The sequence below is a fragment of the Acipenser ruthenus genome, chromosome 8 (genome assembly GCF_902713425.1).
Source record: "Acipenser ruthenus chromosome 8, fAciRut3.2 maternal haplotype, whole genome shotgun sequence".
Lineage (NCBI taxonomy): Eukaryota > Metazoa > Chordata > Actinopteri > Acipenseriformes > Acipenseridae > Acipenser > Acipenser ruthenus.
In genome coordinates, this window is record NC_081196.1 from 22,693,289 (window position 1) to 22,719,823 (window position 26,535).

Sequence of the window (26,535 nt, forward strand, 5' to 3'; positions counted from 1 at the left end):
CACTCTTTTGGTCTCTAAAACCAAATATGATTATTTTGATTAATTGATGCTTATTCTCATTTAACCCTTTGCAGTCCTTTGTCAGACCTGGTCCGACATTGCAAAAATCCTGCTTCAGTCTGATGTCCTGTTTCAAACCTGCTTGAGAAAGCCGACAGAGGGTGTTCCCCAATCGTCTCTGATCAGAAAGAAGGCGGAGCCAGCCGAGTACCTCTTCAAAAGTCAGAGTAAAACAATTTGAAGAGCAGAGACAGGACTTGGAGAGAGCATCGTGGCAGAGATGATGGAGGAACAAGTCAGTGACTATGAAAATAGTTTAGATGAAGATCTAACTAAGATGAAGAATCCAGTAAAGAAGAAATTCATTTCTCAAAGTGATGAGTCAGAGGAGGGAAATGAATAAAGCGATCATGACAAGCCAGACCTAGGTGGGGGGGTGGGTGGAGACATGCACCTGTAAGCGCAGATAGTTTTGTGATAGATGGGGGTCTGCTTTGAAAAGTATCACACACTGGATGGATACTTACAGATAAATCTGTGAACAACATGTACATAGTTATATTTGTTCTATACTTGTTATTGGTTCAAATGTGTGCACTCTCTTTTGTCTTTTGCAGTTCTCAAATGAACAGTTATAAAATAGATAAAAATGTGTTTTTGATTTTTTTTTTCACTTGTTTTCTTTGTTAGGGATGTCTTATTGATTTACAATAAGTTTGGAACTTGAGTGATTGCTCTAAAGTCACTAACTCAGCAAAAAACTATAATTTTGTGATTTTATTTATTTATTTTTTTACAGTTTTTTTGAACTCTTCCCCTCATATAAATATTTAAAAAAATATATGTATATATAAAAACTTTGGTTGAAAAAATTGGTATAAATTTTCTTTCCTCAGAGTATCACTTTGATTATACAGTGATTTGAAACATGTTTTATGTGAAAAAAGTCACTTAAATTCAATTTTAACATCACATGGTCTAAAAGTGTTATCTTGTTCCCCAAAATGAAATAAGACCTGACCATCTTGACAGGGTCAAAATAATTGGACTGCAAAGGGTTACAGCTGTAGTATCCCACAATTTTGTTCAACCTTATCACTCTTTGGTGACAGTTTACTGGATTACCTTTTTCAATAGTTTAACCCAATAAAAAACTCATTGTGGAACCATCATGGACAAAAGTCATTGACAAACATTTCTCAAAACGTTGGTCTTATTTTATAAATAAGTATCTTTCCCTTATGGGTGTGTAAATTTATAGGCAAAATACAAATGAACATTAATATTTCTCATACCTATTTCACCGTTGGCAATCACTGCTAATTTATTTCTGGCTTCCAAAGCTGCTGGAACTACAGCACTGAACGGAAAGGTCTGCAGGATCATATCTTCATTGAGAGTAGACCCAATCTCCTCGTCCAAACCCTCACTGCCCTCTACAATGACGTCTACCATATCCAGAACATCTGAAAATTGTATTATAGTTAGAGAAAGGCAGTGCAGGCTGACAAGAGCTGGAGAACTGGGAGCATGAACATCCTGAGCTCAAAATCAAATTCAGGATCTCCAGTTCATATGCTCTTTAAGAAAGGTATCTCTTAGAATAATTCAGTCTTCAAAAGCTAGTCAACAAATGTGAGGGAACAGGAAATCTAGTTTTAATAGACAGAGGGTTTGTTAACCAGTGCATCAATGAAATTACATATAGTAAAATACACCCACACAATCCTGTAAGTTAATATTTAAAGTATTAAAGTGACATAGCAGCCACCCGACCAAATACTAACAAAGTGACTGTTTGTTTAAACAATAGTTTTATTCTATTCTAAAACATCTAACAGTTCATATTATATGGAATTTATTTTAACCCTTAGCATCTGTCTTTTTTAGATTTTCAAAAGACTCTTGGTGCCAAACATTAGCAAATAAGGACAACTATTGTTGTCTTGCTGAGTAATAATTATAATATATATATACAGTGCCTTGCAAAAGTATTCAGACCCCTGACCAATTCTCTCATATTACTGCATTACAAATGGTGCACTGCAATTTCGTTCTGTTTGATATTTTATTTTAAAACACTGAAACTCAAAATCAATTATTGTAAGGTGACATTGGTTTTATGTTGGGAAATATTTTTAAGAAAAATAAAAAACTGAAATATCTTGCTTGCATAAGTATTCAACCCCCACACATTAATATTTGGTAAAGCCACCTTTCGCTGCAATAACAGCTTTAAGTCTTTTGGGGTAAGTATGTACCAGCTTTGCACACAGTGTCGGAGTGATTTTGGCCCATTCATTCTTGGCAGATTTGCTCCAGGTTGTTCAGGTTGGTTGGATGACACTTGTGGACCGCAGTTTTCAAATAGTGCCACAGATTCTCAATGGGATTGAGATCAGGATTTTGACTGGGCCACTGTAGGACATTCACCTTTTTGTTCTTGAGCCACTCCAATGTTGATTTGACCTTGTGCTTGGGATCATTGTCCTGCTGAAAGGTGAATTTCCTCCCAAGCTTCAGTTTTTTAGTGGACTGAAGCAGGTTCTCTTGCAGTATTTCTTGTATTTTGCTCCATCCATTCTTCCTTCGATTTTAACAAGATGCCTAGTCCCTGCTGATGAGAAGCATCCCCACAGCATGATGCTGCCACCACCATACTTCACTGTAGGGATGGTGTGTCTTGAGGCATGGGCAGCATTAGGTTTGCGCCACACATAGCGCTTTGAGTTTTGACCAAAAAGCTCTATCTTGGTCTCATCTGACCACAAAACCTTTTCCCACATCGCAGCTGGGTCACTCTCATGCTTTCTGGCAAACTCCAGACGTGCTTTCAGATGGTACTTTTTGAGTAATGGCTTCTTTCTTGCCACCCTCCCATCCAGGCCAGTGTTATGCAGAGCTCTTGATATGGTTGAGTGGTGCACCATTACTCCACTCCCAGCCACTGAACTCTGTAGCTCCTTCAGAGTGATTGTTGGCCTCTCTGTGGCTTCTCTCACATGTCTCCTTCTTGTTTGAGCGCTGAGTTTTGAGGGACGGCCTTTTCTTGGCAGTGCCTGGGTGGTGTGATGCAGCTTCCACTTCCTGATTATTGATCCAACTGTGCTCACTGGGATATCCAAACACTTGGATATTATTTTGTACCCTTTCCCTAATCTATGCATTTGTATTACTTTATCTCTAACTTCTGTAGAATGCTCTTTGGTCTTCATTTTCCTTCAGATTCACAGCTTGACCAATGATCCTTCAACAGTGGGGTTTTTATCCAGAAAATGTGACAGCAACTTTAATGGTTCACAGGTGGAGGCCAATGGTAAGGTAATTGTGTCCTCGTTAGGGCAATTTCTTTCATCGGTGTAAACTGGGAGCTTCCATAGCACAGGGGCTGAATACTTATGCAAGCAAGATATTTCAGTTTTTTATTTTTGTTAAAAATATTACAATAATTGATTTTGAGTTTCAGTGTTTTAAAATAAAATATCAAACAGAACGAAATTTCAATGTACCATTTGTAATTCTGTAATATGAGAGAATTGGTCAGGGGTCTGAATACTTTTGCAAGGCACTGTGTGTGTATATATATATATATATATATATATATATATATATACAGTCCAACGCCATCTTAAATCTTAGGGTGAATATTTAAAAGTTTAAAAGCCACCATTAAAAAGGAACTATTAAAGACTCTGTGTGCAGTCTGCTACTTACCATCAATGTGTGAGATGGGTACACTGACAGCATCGCCTTCCTGTCCACTTAAGTTGGCCTGAAGCATAGCTGCTTCTTGCACAAGCGATGCTGCTTTGTCTGTATACGGGTATGGGTTTGACACTACTCTTATTAGAACCTGTTACAACACACAGGAGTATCAAAATAAGTTAACATTTTAACAACATACCGCCCACTTTACACTGTCTGTATTTTTTAGGCCACAACATTCAAAAAAAAAAAAAGAAAACACCCCACTCTACAAAACTATGCACACATTGATTGCATGTTTTAATTATCTTACATAAAATGCTCCACAGCATTAAACACATTCCCTTTGAAGGCTAATTTCATATATATATATATATATATATATATATATATATATATATATATATATATATATATATATATATATATATATATATATATATATATATATATATAGTAATACTTTAATTGCCTATCAATCTAAATTTTAGCACTGAAACACAATCTTCAAGATAAATTATAAACTTACTCTTTCCAAAAACAGGATTACTGTCTCCTGTTCAGATTCTGGCAGAAGCACAAGATGTTTCAACCACAGTTCCAGCTCTTTCCATGTGTATTCAAATACACCACTGTCTCTTAAAACCTAAAATTGCACAGTAAGAAAATGTAATAATTATAGCAACACAACTAGTTGAATGTATGTGCAATTAGAAATCTGATTTACTCAAATGTATTCCTTTGTTTTGACTAACCTTAACTTATAAAATAATTGCATTATGAATACTTTATTGTTTTTTGCCAACTTCGTGGCATGGTGCCATGAGAAGATGAAATATAGAGAAAATCCACATTTTCTGAATGCAAAATTAAACAAGCAAATAGATACACATTCACATATGATAGCAGCTGTTATCTGAAGACACATGCTTTTTGGCTGTTAAAATCTTTCTAAAACTTACCTCCAATTTTAATTGAAATCTAAAAACACAAAAGCAGTTTGCTAAAGCCATGTAGTGTTCAGTGTCTACAAGGTCATAGATAATGCATGAGTCTTTATTTGCTGTGGGTCATTAAGAAACAACACCACAAATTCATTTTCCTGACTACTTTGTGTCAAAAAAAAATAAAAAACCATAACACAACATTCCCTAAAATTGTTTCCAAATGAGCCACTTATTGTACTGTGGAATCGAGATGTATTGAAAAGGGCACATCGTTTCCAAATGAGCCACTTATTGTACGTGGAATCAAAATGTATTTATTATTTTTTCAGAATAAAACCTTATTAACGAGTTTAGTGGTAAACATAAATGTAATATAGGAGTAAAATAACATTCATAGCAAGTAAAATTTATATAATGATTTCATCAACAAAAAACAATTATATAGACATATGATGAAGAAATAAATAACTTGCCAGTTCCTAAGAAAGACACTAACATGTTTTTTTAGATATATCTCCTAAATCTTACCGACAAAAGGTGGTATCTAAGATATCTCTATTAAAAGGTTTAAAAGCTTTGCTACAAAATGTAATTTCTAATAATTTCTCTCATATTCTACAAACTCAACTGAAGTGCGTCTCCGTAACTCCAATGATGGTGGACTGGCATCCTTCAGTTCATTAGGATGCAGCGTTTAGCAGCAGTCAGTAAAAACAATAGGATTCTTTTCTGTGATTTATTTAAAAGGTAAAGATGAAAAATCCCCTAAAATAATTTGTTGAGGATCATTTCTTAATAAGGATATTTGATCTACAGTGTATTACCTTTGACCAGAACCCTTGTAATTTGCTGCATTCTCAAAGCATATGTATTAATGTTCCATGTTCACTGTCACTTCTCCAACAATTTGAGTTCAGTTTTAGATTTGCTCGATATAGTTTATATGGTGTATAATGGCAGCAGTTTATCAATTTTAATTGAATGGAGCGAAGACTAGCATTGATGTAGCAAATTTCAACATAAGAATGTACATGGTTCCAAGCATCTTGAGAGATTTCCACCTGCATATCTTTCTCCCATTTATTTTTAGTAGTGTCATTTTTATATGTAGGACTATTAACATAAATTTGTAAAAAACCTGAACAAATTTCTGAGCTGATTTAATATTAAGAAGATAAGATTCCATTTGTGTTACATTTGGTTCAATTAAATTTGGGCCCATTCCTTTCAAAGATTTAAGAGCAAGATATATTTTCTATAAATCCTTATATTTTCTTGTGTCAAAACCAGATTATTTTGAAACAGTCTATAAATAATGTATTTTTTCTAATATCTGCGTATGTTAATACTCACCTTAAGAATCAGCAACCTTGTTGACGTCTTTAAGTGTGTGTTCCTGTTTGTCACAAACATTTTAAGTAGCAAGTAAAATACAGACTTTTCTCCACTAGTTTCTTTTGCATCTGATATATCCTACAAATGAAAAGAATGTTAATAATGGGTTTAATGTTACAGAACATTTTGCAGTAAAATGATGAACACAAGAAAAAAATACAGGTTTCTTATTTCTAACAAAATAATGAAGTATCTTGAATCCTGTAATGTGTCAGTGGATCAAACTTCCTTAGTAACCAGTAGTTAAATGCATATTAAATGTATGTATGCTCACCTGGAACCTGAACCAAGAAAATTTGCTGGCAGGCAGCTCCAGGGAGAGTTGCAGTATTTGGTACTGTAGGACTGGCGGTACTTCCTCTCCTATGCCTTTTTCTGTTACAATCCCTGTGATTTTAAAAACAAGCTCTTAACTTACTAGACCAGTGGTTCTCAAACTTTTTGGACCACGCCCCCTTCCTCTTGTCTGTGGCACTGACATGCCTGGAGGTTTCAGCAGTAAGATTTGCTTTCAGTTAAGATGTGCACGGCAATTCTTACAAATGTTTTCCTGAACTCTCTCACACCCCTCCAAGATACATTCTGCACTGCCACCACGCCCCCCACCCACCCCCACAGTTTGAGAACAACTGTACCAGACTATTAATCACCTTGCGATCATAATTAGAAGTCAAGACTAAAAACCACTGCATAATGTAGGTCTCTCTTTAAAACATGAACATGTAAAAAGGATTATAGTATAAAGAACACATACGTATCTGTAACATACATTCCCCAACGTGGCACTAAATACAAAATAGATTGTATAATGAAAAACTGATTACCACAACCTATAGCCACATGTTTATGTGAAAATACCATACTCCTTACAGTATATCCCCAGATTCGAATAATCTCAAACACTTGTTCTAAAGAAATGTTAATCACAAATGGATAGTTTGAGATATGTAGGCATGCCTCTCAATTTCAAACAGACAGAATTATACAGATCGCCCACCTTTAAGGAGTTTGCTGAAGTCAAAGGTACTCTGAGTCACAAGATGCGGAACAACCTTTTGATAAAGACACACAACTTGAAGTAGCACAGCTTTCAACAGAGTGATCTCTGGATCATCAAAACCTGAAAAGGGAATATCAAACTTAATATTTCATACTTTGACACATACACACACACATATATATATATATATATATATATATATATATATATATATATATATATATATATATATATATATATATAACTCAGGGTTTTCCCCAGGAATTCTGTACAGCCGGGAGCACTTAACAGAAAAATAAACTTGCCTTACCTTAAATATATAATACGACAAAGAATTTAAATAATGTGTTGTCTTTCGTTGACTATATCTGGTTGCGCTTTTTTATGTTCTGCATTTTCTTTTTCTTTACTGTTTTTTATTATGGTAAATTACCGTGCTTATTTAGGCACTCTACGATTTGACTAGGGAAAGAGAACATAGGGTTATCGGAGTCAAAAAAAACCCCAAAAAAACAAACAAAAAAAAACAGTAACCTTTTCACTTCCTTTTTAGCTTAATTATTGAGCTTATTCCTTCATTTAAATTGTTTTCTTTATGTTAAGTTTTCTGGGCATTTTGTTAATGCACGTCCATTTTTCTTTTTCGCTGTTCTACATTTTTTGAATGCAACGGTTCATTTTAACCTTTTTTTTTTTTTTTTTACACAACAGTACTCACACATGTTTGGTCACCATCATAACTGGAGTAAAATCGGAGTATAATAATCCAGCACCTCTGCACTTAAGCATTTGTATGTCAGCTGACAACAGCTGATATCCCATCACACCTTTCTTCTTAAAGGTGTACAGCCTCTATATATGAACCCCCAATATCTCTCACAAGCACCTGGGTACATATTTAAGATATCACAACAAAAGGAATACGCCTTTTTTTTTGTGCATATGTATAGCTATTATGTACTATATATCACCTTACAGTACAATAATACGACAAACTGGACTGAATGATAATACCCGAAAATAATCTTAATATTTTATTTTTAATAAAGTAGCCGGCGCAAATATAGTATTAGGCGATGGATAGCGCTGATCACCGACTTATTTTGACCCCCTGCATTCGTTGTCACTATTTTTGCTTTGAAAATAATTGCTTTTTTTTTTTTTTAGCAGTCATTGTTAACGTTTTAGCCTCTTAACACAGAAAACCTGCCCCTTCAACTCTCTGATTGGTTAAATGTTGTGTCAAGACGTAAGACAGCTGTCATGTGGTTCCAAGATTTTCTTTTCACCCAGCAACACGCAACTGATCTAGTCTTGCACAGTAGCATCAGCATTTTTTTCATCACGGGGAGAACATTGTGTGTGTGTGTGTGTGTGAGAGAGAGAGAGAGAGAGAGAGAGAGAGAGAGAGAGAGAGAGAGAGAGAGAGAGAGAGAGAGAGGGAGGGAGGGAGGGAGAGGGAGAGAGGAGAGAGGAGAGAGATCGGCACGGGTACCCAGGTTTTAAATTACCCTACGCTACCCGGGTCTCTTTACTACCCAGTTTCGATTTATTAATTTGAGAATTTAAAGAAAATGTAGAAAACATGACAATACAGTTGTAAGCACAGGTCTCTGGCCAGCGTGATAGACAATGTTAAAACAAGCTTTTGAATTAAGCCTTTTCTTAACTGTTCGGATATCAATGTTTTACAGAAAACAATAACACACAACGAGCGGCAAGTACACCTCAATAATAATAACTGCTGCGACTCGTCTCAGGAACTAAATCAGAAAGAAAACATCATAACATCCTGTTGGTTTATGTCAGTGATAACTCTGTGATCCATTAATAATAACCGTGTGGCTTCCAATACGGACTGCTTTATCTACAGTTATTGCGTAGATATAGTTTCTTACCAAAAAGATATAATAAATAGCCTTTATTTAAAAATAAATAAATGTGGAGCACATTAAGTAACTGTGCTTCCTCCTTTGAATGAAATATTTCCTTGGCAGAGTTTGCAAATTCCATTTTCTCTTGCTTGGTAAAGAAATTCCACCCAGTGCTTTGGATGCCACTGTTATGCATTCACAAGACAGAATTTAGTGAACAGGAATGGCATTTTATTGTTACAAACAAACAGACGCACATGTGTCTCTTGCAACTGCTGTCAAAACCCAGCTGGCTCAATTTACGGTACATATTGCAACAGTCCATAACGTAATAGCGGTGCTGTACTACTGCATTAGTTTTAAAACTGAACAGAACAGCCATGTTAAAAACAACAGCAGAATATGGCCAATAGATGTAGCAAAGAATCCTGCAGCATGAAATGCATTTAACATTAATAACTGTATTCAAACCAAGATGTTTTTTATTATTATTTCGATGTTTCCAGTACTGAAAAAGGTTACACAAGTCTACAGATCTGAAGGGACTAAATGTATGTGTACCATATAGTATTTAAAATATGTATCATGCACTTAAAACATTAATACAGCTGTTCTTTTTTTTTTTTAAATCATTACCCTATTTTTCTCGGCCGGTACCCAATTCCAGATTTTCTACCTGTGCCGATCTCTAATTTTATATTATATATAAGCGGTTCCCAACCTTTTCCTTCATGCGGACCACTACATCGTCATCGAAAGCTTTTGCGGACCACTACGAAAGCAAGCCATTTTAAACATTTTTAACATAGCCAATGGCTGACGGGAGTCAAACTTGTATATCAAGGGGTATTAAAAACGCAGCTATTTCTAATAATTTATTATGCTTACTCACAAACGTATTGCACTTATCACAGTACATTTACCTGCAGTAGGCCTACCAGTGGGAAAAAGATAACACTTACCTAATGAGAAGGCTGATGTTGTTTCGCATACGTCAAAATGCTCGATGTCAGGTTCCAGTGATGACAGTCTCAATCGGAGATCGGGTTCAACGTGAAGTTTACTCCGATATTTTGTCTTCAATGCGACAAGTGCTGAAAATCCAGTTTCGTAAAGGTAGGTTGTGGGAAAAGGCATCAGAAACGTTACTGCTTTGTTGGACAGTGCTGGGTATTCCGAAGCAACTTTAAACCAAAAGTCTGTGAGGTATTGCCGAGAAAAATCCTGTTTAAAGCACTGTCACAGGACAGTCTTGCTCTGTCGAGGTCAGGCCTGAGATGATGTCATCATCAAGGCTTGCAAAGGGATTTCGTATCCAGTTGAATTTTGTGTCGGGCACAGGGAAATAGTCACGTAGGTTTGTTTTCAAACTTTGGAGGTGCTCTCTGATGATATGTTTCACACTTTTTGGAAGCTGCATCTCTGCTGTGACCAAAAAATCTGACAGATTCGCAAACGAGTCATAATTAGACTTCTCAAGTCGTTTGGCCCTGTCACAAAGACGGCCGGAGTGGGTGGTGTCAGACCAGAGCCAGGAAGTAACACACAGAGACTTGGAGTTTTGGTTAATCTGAGCGTGTGATCGCGCTCAGCATTTAATCATTAAACAGAACAGAAAAACAAAAGGTTTGAACCAAAAACACGGGACACGGCACTATACGCCAAAATAAATAGACGAACAAAACGGACTAGACAGACAAACAAACACGGTGAGCATATACTTATATTTACGTTCTTTTACTATTTTAGTTTCTCCTTCTCCATACTCGTTCTCCACTCACCGAACACCCAACCCCGAGTGAAAGAAATGTGCATCTATATATACTGTTGTGCTGGGATTCAATTACTAATTAATTATTCACTTGAATCCCAGCACGTGAATTAATTCTGTGCAACCCCGTGCTCACATATTACATTTAACCAGCACGTGAAGTGATTTGTGCCCTCCTCGTGCCTAAATACAAATCTACCTTTTTAAATCACACGTGAAACACAGACCCGTTTATATCCCGTGTACCAATCTATACACCAACATTAACACACGCACGCAACATACAACATATAACACACAAATGCACACAGGGGCGGGGCACATTGCCACAGGCCCACATCTCTATTTTCTTGATCATCGCCTCTATTTTGTCTTGCACATGAAATAATGTCATTGATTTTCCCTGAAGGCGCAGATTGAGACCATTCAAGTGATCGAAAATATCTGCCATATATGCCAATTTGGCAAGCCACTGAAAATCACCAAAACGCTGTGAAAGCTCAAACTTTCAGTCAAGTAAAAAAATTCTCAATTCATCATGCAAATCAAAAAGACGAGTAAGTGCCTTTCCTCGGGACAGCCAGCGGACCTCAGTGTGCAGAAGTAGTTGATGGTGATCACTGCCCATCTCATCACAGAGAGCTGCAAATATTCGCGAATTCAGTGGACGGGCCTTGATGTAGTTAACTATTTTAACCGCTTCCTCCAAAACGGTCTTGAGATCAGCAGGCATTTTCTTTGCAGTTAACGCCTCCCTATGGATGCTGCTCGCGGAGCCACAGCTCTTACACGAGTAACAACCCCACTGTGTTGGCCTAACATCGCACGGGCCCCATCTGTGCGAAGTCCTACACATTTTGACCAATCAATCCCATTTTCAATAATGAAACTGTTCAGCATATCAAAAATAGCCTCTGCAGTTGACCGTGTGGGCAACGATTTACAAAAAAGAAAGTCCTCATCTATCTCTCCATTGTGTTCATACCTTACATAGGCGAGCAGGTTTGAAAGGTTTGGAATGTCCGTTGATTCATCCAGTTGAAGTACATAAAATCGTCTGGTTCGTATTCTCGCTAGTAGATGATCACACACGTTGTGGGCCATCTCATCGATTCTGCGTTGAACTGTGTTATCCGACAATGAAATCATGCTAATTTGCTTGCAGGTGCCCTCTCCCAGCATAACACCGACCATCTCCTTAGCCGCTGGCAGTATCAACTCCACCCGATTGTGTGCGGCTTCCCTGTCTTTGCTATGAGCCTAGCTACCCGGTAGGAGGCCTCCACCGCCTTTGCATTATCACTGCCTTTAGATGTGCATTCCATCATTTTCTTGCTACTTTGAAATTCTTTGAGCTTGTTTTCAAAAAATTCAATTGGCTTGGACACGTATTCCCCATGTTTAGTCTCAAGATGACGGCAAAGATTAGCGGGCTTTAAGCTTTCATTCGACAGAACATCATAGCACACGAGACATACTGGTAACGCTTCGTTATCAATTCCAGTGGAAGTAATTGCTCAGCATCAGCTGGCCCGTTCTGTCACAATTCAAATGACTCATTACCATAATGTATTACTGTTGCCATTCTTTTTACTGTGCACCTCCCAGCACTAAGCCACGAGAAAGATGTACTGTATCGGGAGGGACTCTGTTAGACTGAGCTCAATATGACCGCGCCTCCAGGACTCTCACGTGTGTGATTTTCCATCTGATTTTCATCTGTGAGCTCCATGCTAATGCAATTCGTCCCCGATAATAATAACGTGAACTTACATCAAGTACTGAAATTGGTTGTGCCTTCATATGTTAAGAGCCACTTGTACGGTTTGCATTCCACTGTGTTTGGATCATTTAGGCATTCCACAAATATCAAACAGCGGGTTTTCAGGCCATTTCTTTGGCAGCTGCAATTGAATTTCTTTTAGATGCGTCGCTGTCCGCTATTTCACATACATGTGAATATCCTTCAAATAATGTAGACCTACATTTAAATTTCCTTTAATTTACAGCTTAGTTAAAAAAAAAAAAAAAAAAAAAAACCACACAACGTATACCAGATTTACACATAATCTATGATCATATATGGTATAAGGAGATCTGATTCTACGCTTAATTGCAATACTTTAAAATGCAAAGGTGCAATACACATTCTGACTCTTGCCATGTCTTCAGTGTACATATACATTGCTAATTTATATAGACTTTTCAATGACCGTTGCTGTTTTGTAATTCTGTGTTATTAAAAAAAAAAACGGGCAAGTCGCTATGTACATGGTTCAAGTAGCAGCTCTCTGCGTTATGAACCAAGTAGTGAACGAAACACGTTATAGAAGTGAATCGATTTCTGTTTTCATTTATTTTGTGTGTACTACCTTGCGTAGTTCTGCTTTAACTAGTAAAACGTGTGCTTTCATGAAAGGGGTTACAATGTGCTAGCTTTAAAACAGCATACCTTTTTTTTTCCTGAAATCGAATGTCCAGCAATGCACCATAACAAAATTGTAAATCCTTTGCAACTGTAAATTTGAAGAATTAGAAGCAGTGCCGTGTAATAATAATCTAAATTTCTGAAATAATAGTTCATTTAGCATTTAAAAATGGACTGATTAAACGTTCGCTTCACCACTTACTTAGCTTACCCTAAATTACGAAACACATGGCAGAGGGCTTTAAAAAAGCTTTAATTACAGGACACAGACTAGCGCGACCAAGGGTGACAGACTTTAGTAAAAAATACCCTTAATAGTTACTTTTTGCCAAATTACCCTTTGTATTTTTTCATTATGAAAGTTTTTTTTTTATAAATTGGATAATTTTTTATATACACACACTTAGTCCAAGACACAATTCACATTTCTCACTAAACAGTGATTTGAGGACATATTGATTTAACAATACAAAAGTACTAATTAATCACAAATTAATATATTGAAAGAAACGTGTTACCATGCTCCTGAAGCTCCTCGGCTGCTTGTTTACTGGAAACCTTTTCTTCCACCTTTCCTCCATCGTCCACTTTTTCTCTCTTATTAAGGGACTGCCATGTTGCCACTATGTTGGTCAAGTCAGGCAAAACCTTAAAAGAAACCCAAACAAATGAAAGCATCATTTCCGAATTCTGCACCCAATCTGACGGACACTACATTTTGAGCAGACCTGTCACACTGAATGGCAATGTTTTTCATTACAACCTGCCTTTGTGAATCAGGTTTTTCTGCACTCAAAAAGCAACTACAGGACCTGCCTAACTGTTGAAGACGACGTTCGCCTTTACCTCAGCCACACAGAGCCTCATTACAATCATTTGTGTTCCTCCATTAAGGAGTTCATCCCTCCCATCAAGGAAGTAATGTAATTAACTATTCTGCAGGAACACAGGGCAGTGGGGTCACTAAGTAATTTTAATTGGTAGAAGGGGGTTGCAGTACCGCAAGGTTTGAGAACCGCTGCTACAAAGCAGTGGTTTTCAACCTGTGGTACGCGTACCTTTACTGGTACGCAACAGGCTTGCCACTGGTACGCACCAACAGTTCTTTATGACGATATGATTCCTCAAAACACAATGATCCGTCAATCACACCATCGTAATGTATAAATCTGTTTGTACAACTCAATCACAGACAGGTGCTGTATTTACACCAGCCGAATACGGGAACCCCAGTTTCTTGCAAAAAGTTGTGATGGTGACCAAACATATGTGAGTAGGCTACTGTTGTGTAAAAAAGTAGCTTAAAATGAACACTTGCACTTAAGAAACATAGCACAAGAACAGCAACAAATAAAAACACACTTAAGGTTTGTGTATTGCACATGTGCTATGAACAAAATGCCCTGGAAACTTAAAATAAAGAAAATAATTAATGAAAGGCTGTAATGCAGCAAAAAGCGCAAGAATTAAACAAACAAAGAAGTGAAAAGGTTACCGTACCAAGCTGAGAAAAGTTATCTTTGTAAGTAAGTATCCTTGTAACTCCAAAAGACCAACATTATCGTTCACCAGTCAAATCGTAGAGTGCCTAAATAAAGTTTTGAGTCAACACAAATTGATTTTTTTCGTCTGTTGTGTCTTGCATCCCAGATATAATAGATTTAGTTACATTGTTTACCGTCAGGAGTTTAAGTATGATTTAATTGCACAAGATTCCATAGTTAGATGATGAGCTGATAATATCTCTTCAGCCAAAGAAGCAGGCACGGTAATTTAAGAGCACAGTTACCATTATGTACAACAGTATGTAGCATGAGTTTTGTACTAATGCAGGGAAAACAAAGTTTATTTCTCAAACTGACCACTTAAAAAATGTGAAAGCAGAACACACAGAAATACTTGGGACTGTAATTACTGTACTATCTACTGCAGCTTACTTGACTGCAGTAAACAAAACAAAAAAAACACTATTTACTAAATTTAGTTCTCAGATTGTGCTAATGAAAATGTATGACAATGTGCTTGCTGTGGTGTATTTAATATGTAAATACAGCAGAACAAACTCACTGCAATTTAAACTTTTTTACTGAAAAATAAACGGTATGTAAATTATTATTATTATTATTATTTATTTCTTAGCAGACGCCCTTATCCAGGGCGACTTACAATCGTAAGCAAATACATTTCAAGTGTTACAATACAAGTAATACAATAAGAGCAAGAAATACAATAACTTTTGTTCAAGCAAAGTACAAGTGTGACAAACCACAATTCAATAATACAGCAGATAATAGTGATAGTTACATCAGGATATGATTAAATAGTGATAGTTACATCAGGATATGATTAAATACAAAGTACTACAGGTTAAACACTTGGCAGATTACAGTATTCTGAAGTACAGGATTAAATGCAGTAAAATAGGGGGCAGATAAGAGCAAAATAAAGCACATTTACATGAAGGGTGATAGTGTCCCAGGATACAAACAGAGGAGTTCTACAGGTGCTGTTTGAAGAGGTGAGTCTTAAGGAGGCGCCGGAATGTGGTCAGGGACTGGGCAGTCCTGACATCTGTAGGAAGGTCATTCCACCACTGCGGAGCAAGGGTGGAGAAGGAGCGGGCTCTGGAGGCAGGGGAGCGTAGAGGAGGTAGAGCTAGTTTTCTAGTGCAGGCGGAGCGGAGAGGTCGAGTGGGGGTGTAGGGAGAGATGAGGGTCTGGAGGTAGCTGGGTGCAGTCTGGTCAAGGCATCTGTAGGCTAGTACAATAGTCTTGAACTGGATGCGAGCGGTGATCGGGAGCCAGTGGAGCGAGCGGAGTAGTGGCGTAGCGTGGGCGAAGCGAGGCAGCGAGAACACCAAGCGGGCAGCAGAGTTCTGGATGAGCTGGAGCGGACGGGTGGCGGACGCAGGGAGGCCAGCCAGGAGGGAGTTGCAGTAGTCTAGATCATAAGACCTGTCTGTCTTACTTCACCAACACTGAGAATGCAAGCTGCAGCATGCTATTCCCATATTACAGCTGTACACAATTAATGATGCGGTCACCAATTCCAGACACAACACTTGCAAAATATTTAAAATATAAACATGTTGAATTAATTGCAGTCATCAGCTGCATGAGGCAACCATTCAGCAGAATGAGACAACTAACACGTGAGTACAGACACAACAAAACCTGGTTGTAATGGGGTTTTATAACAGCAGTTTAAGATTGCACATAATTACTTGTACACCTGGTGGTCGCTGCTAGAAACACTGGTACTTGAGATGAAATGGTTGAAAACCACTGCTTATGAGTGTTTGTTGCCTGGTTTAAAAAGTTCTCTATGACAGGACATGTTCTTTTCAGATGCGACTCAAGTTCATTATGGCTACAAACACAGTGTGTATTAGATTTACAAATAATTCTCTCAAATGGAAGTTTTAGAAATTATTTTTCAGAAAACAATTTAGGTTGCAAAAATGTAAATAATCAGATTGCTAAAGACCTATTTTTTCTTTTTAGTTATGTTCATTTTTCTTTCAAAAAACGAAAAAAACATGGGGAATCTTTACACTTGTTTAGTTAATATTAATTGGATTGTCTACAAGTAGAGTTAACATAAGAACAGAAGAAAGTTCACAAACGAAAGGAGGCCATTTGGGCCATCTTGCTCGTTTGGTTGTTAGTAGCTTATTGATCCCAGAATCTCATCAAGCAGCTTCTTGAAAGATCCCAGGGTGTCAGCTTCAACAACATTACTGGGGAGTTGGTTCCAGACCCTCACAATTCTCTGTGTAAAAAAGTGCCTCCTATTTTCTGATCTGAATGCCCCATCTCCATTTGTGACCCCTGGTCCCCTTGTTTCTTTTTTCAGGTTGAAAAAGTCCCCTGGGTCGACACTGTCTATAATCCTTTTAGGATTTTCAATGCTTGAATCAGATCACCGCGTAGTCTTCTTTGTTCAAGACTGAATAGATTCAATTCTTTTAGCCTGTCTGCATACGACATGCCTTTTAAACCTGGGATAATTCTGGTCGCTCTTCTTTACACTCTTTCTAGAGTAGCAATATCCTTTTTGTAACGAGGTGACCAGAACTGAACACAATACTCTAGATGAGGTCTTACTAATGCATTGTAAAGTTTTAACATTACTTCCCTGATTTAAATTTAACACTTTTCAGAATATAGCCAAGCATCTTGTTGGCCTTTTTTATAGTTTCCCCACATTGTCTAGATGAAGACATTTCTGAGTCAACAAACTCCTAGGTCTTTTTCATAGTTCCCTTCTTCAATTTCAGTATCTCCTATATGATATTTATAACGCACATTTTTATTGCCTGCATGCACTACTTTACACTTTTCTCTATTAAATGTAATTTGCCATGTGTCTGCCCAGTTCTGAATGCTGTCTAGATCATTTTGAATGACCTTTGCTGCTGCAACAGTGTTTGCCACTCCTCCTATTTTGTGTCGTCTGCAAATTTAACAAGTTTGCTTACTATACCAGAATCTAAATTATTAATGTAGATTAGGAATACCAGAGGACCTAATACTGATCTCTGTGGTACACCACTGGTTATCTCGCTCCATTTTGAGGTTTCTCTAATCAGTACTTTCTGTTTTCTACATGTTAACCACTCCCTAATCCATGTGCATGTATTTCCTTGAATCCCTACTGCGTTCAGTTTGAGAATGAATCTATTATGCGGGACTTTGTCAAAAGCTTTCTGGAAATCTAAATAAACCATGTCATATGCTTTGCAATTATCCGTTGTCGATATTGTATCCTCAAAAAAAATCAAGCAAGTTAGTTAGACATGATCTCCCTTTCTTAAAACCACGCTGTATCCCAGGATTCTGTTACAATATAGGTAATTTTCCATTTTGGATCTTATTATAGTTTCCATAAGTTTACATAAAATAGAAGTCAGGCTTATTGGTCTGTAGTTACCTGGTTCGGTTTTGTCTCCCTTTTTGTGTATCGGTATTATGTTTGCAATTCTCCAGTCTGTCGGTACAACCCGTGTCAAGAGAACTGTTGCATGATCTTGATTAGTGGTTTGTAAATAACTTCTTTCATTTCTTTGAGTACTATTGGGAGGATCTCATCCGGCCCAGGGGATTTGTTTATTTTAGCTCCTGGTCCCTTTAACACTTCTGCCTCTGTTATGCTAAAGTTATTTAAAACAGGATAGGAACATGTCGACATGTGGGGCATGTTGCCCATATCCTCCTTTGTAAAAACTTGTGAAAAGTAATAATTTAATATATTTGCTTTCTCTTTATCTATAATTTTGCCATTTTGCCTCCTCTTTTGAATGTTCTCTTGCTGTTATAATATTGGAAAAACGTCTTGGAATTGGTTTTAGCTTCCTTAGCAATGCTCATTTCTATCTCTCAACCTTTCTAACTTCCTTTTTGACTTGCGTTTGCAGTTCCAAGTACTCCTTCGTTGGTCCCTTTTAAACGCTCTGTAAAGTGCCTTTTTTCGCTGAATATTTTTTTAATTGATCTATTAAACCATTTTGGCCATTTTGTTTTAGATTTAGATTTGTCTACTTTTGGGATGTAATTGTTTTGCACCTCTAGTACTACATTTTTAAAAAACAGCCATCCTTTTTCTGTGGATGTTTTCTCTATTTTACTCCAATCTACTTCTCTTTTTCATACATTCATAGTTTGCTTTTCTAAAATTGTAAAATAGCTTTAGTCATTACTTTTTGGGTTTTAAAAATCAACATGTTGTGGTATGAGTTTGCCAATGCTTCTCTGACCTCTGTTTTAGTTATTCTGTCTTCGTTATTTGAAAAAACTAAATCAAGGCATACCTCCCCTTTAGTCGGTACCTTGACAAATTGCGTTAGGAAGCAGTCATTTGTCATTTCCACCATTTCAATTTCGTCCGTCTTGCTCCCCACTGGGTTTTCCCATTTTATATGGGGGAAGTTGAAATCCTCCATTAGTATGGCTTCTCCTTTGCTACACGCATTTCTAATGTCATTGTATAACAGATTATTTTGCTCGGAGTCTGAGTTTGGCGGTCTATAGCATGCTCCTATTATTATGCCCTTTGAATTTTTGTCCATTATTCTGACCCATATTGATTCGGCATTGTTTTCTTCATCCAGAACATACTGTGATGGGAAAACTAGTAACTTTTTTTTCACCATAGTACAATAGGAGTCAAAACCAGACACAAACACTCATGATAAACTTTGAGATATTGCCTACGAATAATTTATTAACATATCGGCTACTTATATGGACGATTTTGTCATCGAAGCTTCGCAAGAGTAAATTAAGTTGCCAAATTATGACACATATTGGGCCCGATTTTCATGAATGGGTAAAGTGGTGGTGCTGGCGCTGTTCGCGCACTTTAGGACCATGCAAGGACGCTGGCTGTCAGTGGAGCCTGTGTCGATGTTAACATTTATAAGGGCAAGTGATCACAGAAGACAGGTGAAAAACTAAAACAGAAAGATACAGACGTGCTCAAATTTGTTGGTACCCTTACAGCTCATTGAAATAATGCTTCATTCCTCCTGAAAAGTGATGAAATTAAAAGCTATTTTATCATGTATACTTGCATGCCTTTGGTATGTCATAGAATAAAGCAAAGAAGCTGTGAAAAGAGATGAATTATTGCTTATTCTACAAAGATATTCTAAAATGGCCTGGACACATTTGTTGGTACCCCTTAGAAAAGATCATAAATAATTGGATTATAGTGATATTTCAAACTAATTAGTTTCTTTAATTAGTATCACACATGTCTCCAATCTTGTAATCAGTCATTCAGCCTATTTAAATGGAGAAAAGTAGTCACTGTGCTGTTTGGTATCATTGTGTGCACCACACTGAACATGGACCAGAGAAAGCAAAGGAGAGAGTTGTCTGAGGAGATCAGAAAGAAAATAATAGACAAGCATGGTAAAGGTAAAGGCTACAAGACCATCTCCAAGCAGCTTGATGTTCCTGTGACAACAGTTGCAAATATTATTAAGAAGTTTAAGGTCCATGGAACTGTAGCCAACCTCCCTGGGCGCGGCCGCAAGAGGAAAATCGACCCCAGATTGAACAGAAGGATAGTGCGAATGGTAGAGAAAGAACCAAGGATAACTGCCAAAGAGATACAAGCTGAACTCCAAGGTGAAGGTACATCAGTTTCTGATCGCACCATCCGTCGCTTTTTGAGCGAAAGTGGGCTCCATGGAAGAAGACCCAGGAGGACTCCACTTTTGACAGAAAAACATAAAACAGCCAGACTGGAATTTGCTAAAATGCATACTGACAAGCCACAATCCTTCTGGGAGAATGTCCTTTGGACAGATGAGTCAAAACTGGAGCTTTTTGGCAAGTCACATCAGCTCTATGTTCACAGACGAAAAAATGAAGCTTTCAAAGAAAAGAACACCATACCTACAGTGAAACATGGAGGAGGCTCGGTTATGTTTTGGGGCTGCTTTGCTGCGCCTGGCACAGGGTGCCTTGAATCTGTGCAGGGCACAATGAAATCTCAAGACTATCAAGGCATTCTGGAGCGAAACGTACTGCCCAGTGTCAGAAAGCTCTGTCTCAGTCGCAGGTCATGGGTCCTCCAACAGGATAATGACCCAAAACACACAGCTAAAAGCACCCAAGAATGGATAAGAACAAAACATTGGACTATTCTGAAGTGGCCTTCTATGAGTCCTGATCTGAATCCTATCGAACATCTATGGAAAGAGCTGAAACTTGCAGTCTGGAGAAGGCACCCATCAAACCTGAGACAGCTGGAGCAGTTTGCTCAGGAAGAGTGGGCCAAACTACCTGTTAACAGGTGCAGAAGTCTCATTGAGAGCTACAGAAAACGTTTGATTGCAGTGATTCCCTCTAAAGGTTGTGCAACAAAATATTAGGTCCCATCATTTTTGTCCATACCATTTTCATTTGTTTTCTTATTTACAATATTATGTTGAATAAAAAATCAAAAGCAAAGTCTGATTTCTATTAAATATGGAATAAACAATGGTGGATGCCAATTACTTTTGTCAGTTTCAAGTTATTTCAGAGAAAATTGTGCATTCTTTGTTTTTTGTGGAGGGGCACCAACAAATTTGAGCACGTCTGTATGCAGCCACACATTTGTATTCAGCAGTTGCTTTAATCATTTATCTCTTCATGAACTTTTTGAACAACACGCAGCTGAATTAATTTTGCAATTCACTGTTAGCTAAACATTATGATATTATATTAGGAAAACAAACCTTATCCATTTCTATAAACAAACAGTCGAAAGCTTTAGGGGAAAAAAAAAACTTCCAGCCATTTTAAAATATTTGAATAAGATTATCATCATATCGATAACCTCTGTTGTCACAATGCAAGACAAAACCGCTTTCGGAGAGCAGGAACGTCTTCGTTTGGGGAGCTGGCGATCAGGGTTCAGGAACGTCTTCGTTTGGGGAGCTGGCGATCAGGGTTCAGGAACGTCTTCGTTTGGGGAGCTGGCGATCAGGGTTCAGGAACGTCTTCGTTTGGGGAGCTGGCGATCAGGGTTCAGGAACGTCTTCGTTTGGGGAGCTGGCGATCAGGGTTCAGGAACGTCTTCGTTTGGGGAGCTGGCGATCAGGGTTCAGGAACGTCTTCGTTTGGGGAGCCGATCAGGGTTCAGGAACGTCTTCGTTTGGGGAGCCGATCAGGGTTCAGGAACGTCTTCGTTTGGGGAGCTGGCGATCAGGGTTCAGGAACGTCTTCGTTTGGGGAGCCGATCAGGGTTCAGGAACGTCTTCGTTTGGGGAGCCGATCAGGGTTCAGGAACGTCTTCGTTTGGGGAGCTGGCGATCAGGGTTCAGGTACGTCTTCATTTAGGGAGCTGGCGATCAGGGTTCAGGAACGTCTTCGTTTGGGGAGCTGGTGATCAGGGTTCAGGAACCTCTTTATGCATTTTTCAATAAGCACTGAATAGGCTACTGATGTATACCTGCTTTAAATATGTACATTTCAGAACCATTAGTTGTTTTCATAAGACCTTAACATTGCATTAAAACAATATGCAGATTGTGGAATTTACATTAGTTTCAAATTTTATGCATGTGATTGTGTTTCCTCGTTTAAACAGATGAATATAATATATAATAATTGTATTAAATGAGGTGTATATGCATGCTGTCTGTGTGTACTAGGGATGTCACGGTATACTGGTTTTACGGTAAACCGCGGTATAAACTGCCATGGTTTTTAAACCGCAACCATTTTTCTATACTATGATTACCGAGTTAACACGGTTTATGGTGATATGGGCACGTTTTTTTTATTCACCGTTTGTCCATCGGTGAGCCACTGTGTTCATTAGAACTAACAAATACCATCAAAATTTGATACCGTGACATCCCAAGTGTGCACTGTAAACCAAGGACTCAACATTGGATATGTTATGTTGGTTATAGCCCGATAATACAGTGTGGAGATAAAATTGTGTTTGTAGAATGCCTATTCATTCTATATATGTTTAAAAGTATTTTTTTTTTCACAGTCAAACGGGTTTAAAAGGCATATCAACAAAGCACTCACTAGGCATCTCCAACCCCGCCCCACCCATACCGATCAATCATCTCCTGATCACTTGTTTTATCACCAAACTCCTCAATAATGCAATCCAAGTCATTATTTTATTACTATAACATCTCAAAAAAGCTCTGCAAATGTCTGTGATAGTCTGTGCGCTGATACAGTAACATCCAGCTTGTTTCATTATGCCCACCCATATGGGATGCCAGTGACAATGGCATCCCATATGGCAATGGCCTTTTTTTTTTTTTTTTTTTTTTTTTTAAATCTGCTTGTCTCGGCTCCTGTCGCTCCCACTCAGCCATTGAATGTTTTTTTCGGCTTTTTCCGGAGAAAAAACGACTAGAAACAAGTTTTTTGCGTTTTTTTGATGATGTCGGACAGGGTCCGACAATGGACCGGATAGGAATAATTGCAATGTCGGACCAGGTCCGACAATGGACTGCAAAGGGTTAAGCCATCGAAATGTTACACCAAATCCTCCTTCTTGACCGTTTCAGGATCCTTCACTTTATGAAGCCTAATCAACATGGTGACCACCCCACTGCAGTCCAAAATACCAAAACACTGCGAAAACACCTGTGCAATATTTCCATTACACACATTCATAATATACACCATAAAGCCAAAGACAGTATCAGTTGTGAGAATTATTGTAATTGTTCAAGAGTGGAGTGCTAATAACAAAAAAGGACAAAAATACAAAATATTCAAATGTTTGCACAACTACAGTATACTGTACTGCATCCCTATGATAAAGAAAAAAAAAAAACCTCATGTGTACTTGTGGCAAAGTGCCCCGCCCCTGTGTGCATTTGTGTGTTGTGTTGTATGTTGCGTGTGTTAATGTTGGTGTATAGTCATTGGTACACTGGATATAAACGGGTCTGTGTTTCACGTGTATTTAAAAAGTGTAGATTTGTATTTAGGCACGAGGAGGGCACAAATCACTTCACGTGCTGGTTAAATGTAATATGTGAGCACGGGGTTGCACAGAATTAATTCACGTGCTGGGATTCAAGTGAATAATTAATTAGTAATTGAATCCCAGCACAACAGTATAAATAGGCACATTTTTAGTCACTCGTGGTTAGGTGTTCGGTGAGTGGAGAACGAGTGTGGAGAAGGAGGTAAAAAGAATAATAATAAGAATAATAATAATAATAATAATAAGGAAAGAACTGTCTCACTCACCGTGTTTCGTTTGTCTGTCTGTCTGTTTACTGTCTAGTCCGTTTTGTTTGTCTTTTTATTTTGGCGTGTAGTGCCGTGTCCTGTGTTTTGTTGTTGCAAACCTTTTATTTGTTAATAAACGCTGAGTGCAGCCATTGCACTCAGCTCATCACAACCACTATCTCTGTGTGTCACTTCCTGATTCTGGTCTGACGCCACCCACTCCGGCCGTCTTTGTGACACGTGGTGTCCTGCGTGGGATCGACAGCGCCTCCAGGACTCAGGCCAGAGCAGGAACCGCAGTTTTGGGATTTAAAAAAAAATAATAAAATAAAAAAAAAAATGGCAGAAGACGCCATCAAAGTGCGGGACTGGATGCTGGAAAATGCTGGGCTGGAGGCCCAGTCTATACCAGTAGTCGTCCAGTTCCTGCAGTTTATGGATAGGGAACGATGGGAGGCTTATGCAAGGGAACAGACCGTAAGCACCTGGGAGGAAGGTGTGGGTTTGGTCCTCAGCTACCTGGAGGCAATTATAAGTGGAACAGCAGCCCAGGTAGCAGGTCCACCAGCAGAGGAAGAATGCCTGCTGTCCCCGTCTCCACCAGCAGAGGAAGAATGCCTGCTGGTTTTGCCTCCACAGCCCAAGCGGGAGGAGCCTGAGCGTCCACAGCCCAAGCGGGAGGAGCCCAAACGTCCTACGCCTGAGTGGGAGGAGCCCGAACGTCCTACGCCTGAGTGGGAGGAGCCCGAACGTCCTACGCCTGAGTGGGAGGAGCCCGAACGTCCTACGCCTGAGTGGGAGGAGCCCGAACGTCCACAGCCCAAAAGGGAGGAGTCGGTGCGTCCACAGCCCAACAGGGAGGAGTCGGTGCGTCCACAGCCCAACAGGGAGGAGTCGGTGCGTCCACAGCCCAACAGGGAGGAGTCGGGGCGTCCACAGCCCAAAAGGGAGGAGTCGGTGCGTCCACAGCCCGAAGAGAGGGAAGTCGGGGCTTCCACAGCCCTAGGACCCAAGCTGCCAGCAGAGGGTGAATACCTGCTGGTCCCACCTCCACCAGCAGAGGGTGAATGCCTGCTGGTTCCACCTCCACCGCAGTGGGAGGACTGCTTGCCCCTCCCACCTCCACCAGCAGAGGGTGAATACCTGCTGGTTCCACCTTCACCGCAGTGGGAGGACTGCTGGCCCCTCCCACCTCCACCAGCAGAGGGTGAATACCTGCTGGTTCCACCACCGCCAGGAGCAGAGGAGCTGGAGCTGCCTCTGCCTCCACCACCGCCAGGAGCAGAGGAGCTGGAGCTGCCTCTGCCTCCACCACCGCCAGGAGCAGAGGAGCTGGAGCTGCCTCTGCCTCCACCACCGCCAGGAGCAGAGGAGCTGGAGCTACCTCTGCCTCCACCACTGCCAGGAGCAGAGGAGCTGGAGCTGCCTCTGCCTCCGCCACCGCCCGGAGCAGAGGAGCAGGAGCTGCCTCTGCTGCCCGTACCTCCGCAGGGAGTACGGTGGCCGGAGCCCCAGAAAGGGGAGCTGCCGGCCACGAAGAAGGGGGAGGAGGTCTGGAGACCACCAACCCCAGCAGCAGTTTCGCTGCCGGAGATAGTGGGGGAGGTCAGGAGACCTGCTCCCACTGCAGCAGTTTCGCTGCCGGAGATCGTGGGGGAGGTCTGGAGACCTGCTCCCACTGCAGCTTCTTCGCTGCCGGCAGTACTGTGGTCGGAGCCCCACCAAAGGGAGCTACCGGCTACAAAGACAGGAGGAGAGGTCAGGAGACCACTTTCCCCAGCAGCAGTTTCGCTGCAGGAGTTCTTGTGGCCGGAGCCCCACAGGAGGGAGCTGCCGGCTACGAAGAAGGGGGAGGTCGGGGGAGCACCTGCCCCCGCAGCTTTTTCGCTGCAGGACGGGACCAGCATGCTGTCAGCCGTGCCACTACCGGCAGGGGAGCTGACAGCATTGCCAGCCATGGGCCTACTGAAGCCTCCCTTCCCAGCCCGAGACTTTGTCCTGGACTGCTGGATTTTTAAGGGGGGAGGTGGCCGTTGAGGCCATGTGTGCTGCGCACAAGGGGGGGTATATGTGGCAAAGTGCCCCGCCCCTGTGTGCATTTGTGTGTTGTGTTGTATGTTGCGTGTGTTAATGTTGGTGTATAGTCATTGGTACACTGGATATAAACGGGTCTGTGTTTCACGTGTATTTAAAAAGTGTAGATTTGTATTTAGGCACGAGGAGGGCACAAATCACTTCACGTGCTGGTTAAATGTAATATGTGAGCACGGGGTTGCACAGAATTAATTCACGTGCTGGGATTCAAGTGAATAATTAATTAGTAATTGAATCCCAGCACAACAGTATAAATAGGCACATTTTTAGTCACTCGTGGTTAGGTGTTCGGTGAGTGGAGAACGAGTGTGGAGAAGGAGGTAAAAAGAATAATAATAAGAATAATAATAAGAATAATAATAATAATAATAATAAGGAAAGAACTGTCTCACTCACCGTGTTTCGTTTGTCTGTCTGTCTGTTTACTGTCTAGTCCGTTTTGTTTGTCTTTTTATTTTGGCGTGTAGTGCCGTGTCCTGTGTTTTGTTGTTGCAAACCTTTTATTTGTTAATAAACGCTGAGTGCAGCCATTGCACTCAGCTCATCACAACCACTATCTCTGTGTGTCACTTCCTGATTCTGGTCTGACGCCACCCACTCCGGCCGTCTTTG

At 39.7% G+C, this 26,535-nt stretch overlaps 1 protein-coding gene across 1 annotated transcript in view; it reads right to left on the minus strand.

Annotated features, from left to right (window-relative positions):
- Window positions 1-26,535, minus strand: part of LOC117407526 (nucleolar pre-ribosomal-associated protein 1-like) — a 102,033-nt gene that overhangs the window by 25,787 nt on the left and 49,711 nt on the right. Inside the window, exons 12-18 of the mRNA XM_059028717.1 lie at window positions 13,639-13,768; window positions 7,045-7,167; window positions 6,322-6,434; window positions 6,006-6,125; window positions 4,235-4,351; window positions 3,715-3,853; window positions 1,296-1,466 (exon numbers count right to left, since the gene is read on the minus strand). Of these exons, the coding sequence (XP_058884700.1) occupies window positions 1,296-1,466; window positions 3,715-3,853; window positions 4,235-4,351; window positions 6,006-6,125; window positions 6,322-6,434; window positions 7,045-7,167; window positions 13,639-13,768 (913 nt within the window). The remainder of the gene's footprint in view (window positions 1-1,295; window positions 1,467-3,714; window positions 3,854-4,234; window positions 4,352-6,005; window positions 6,126-6,321; window positions 6,435-7,044; window positions 7,168-13,638; window positions 13,769-26,535) is intronic.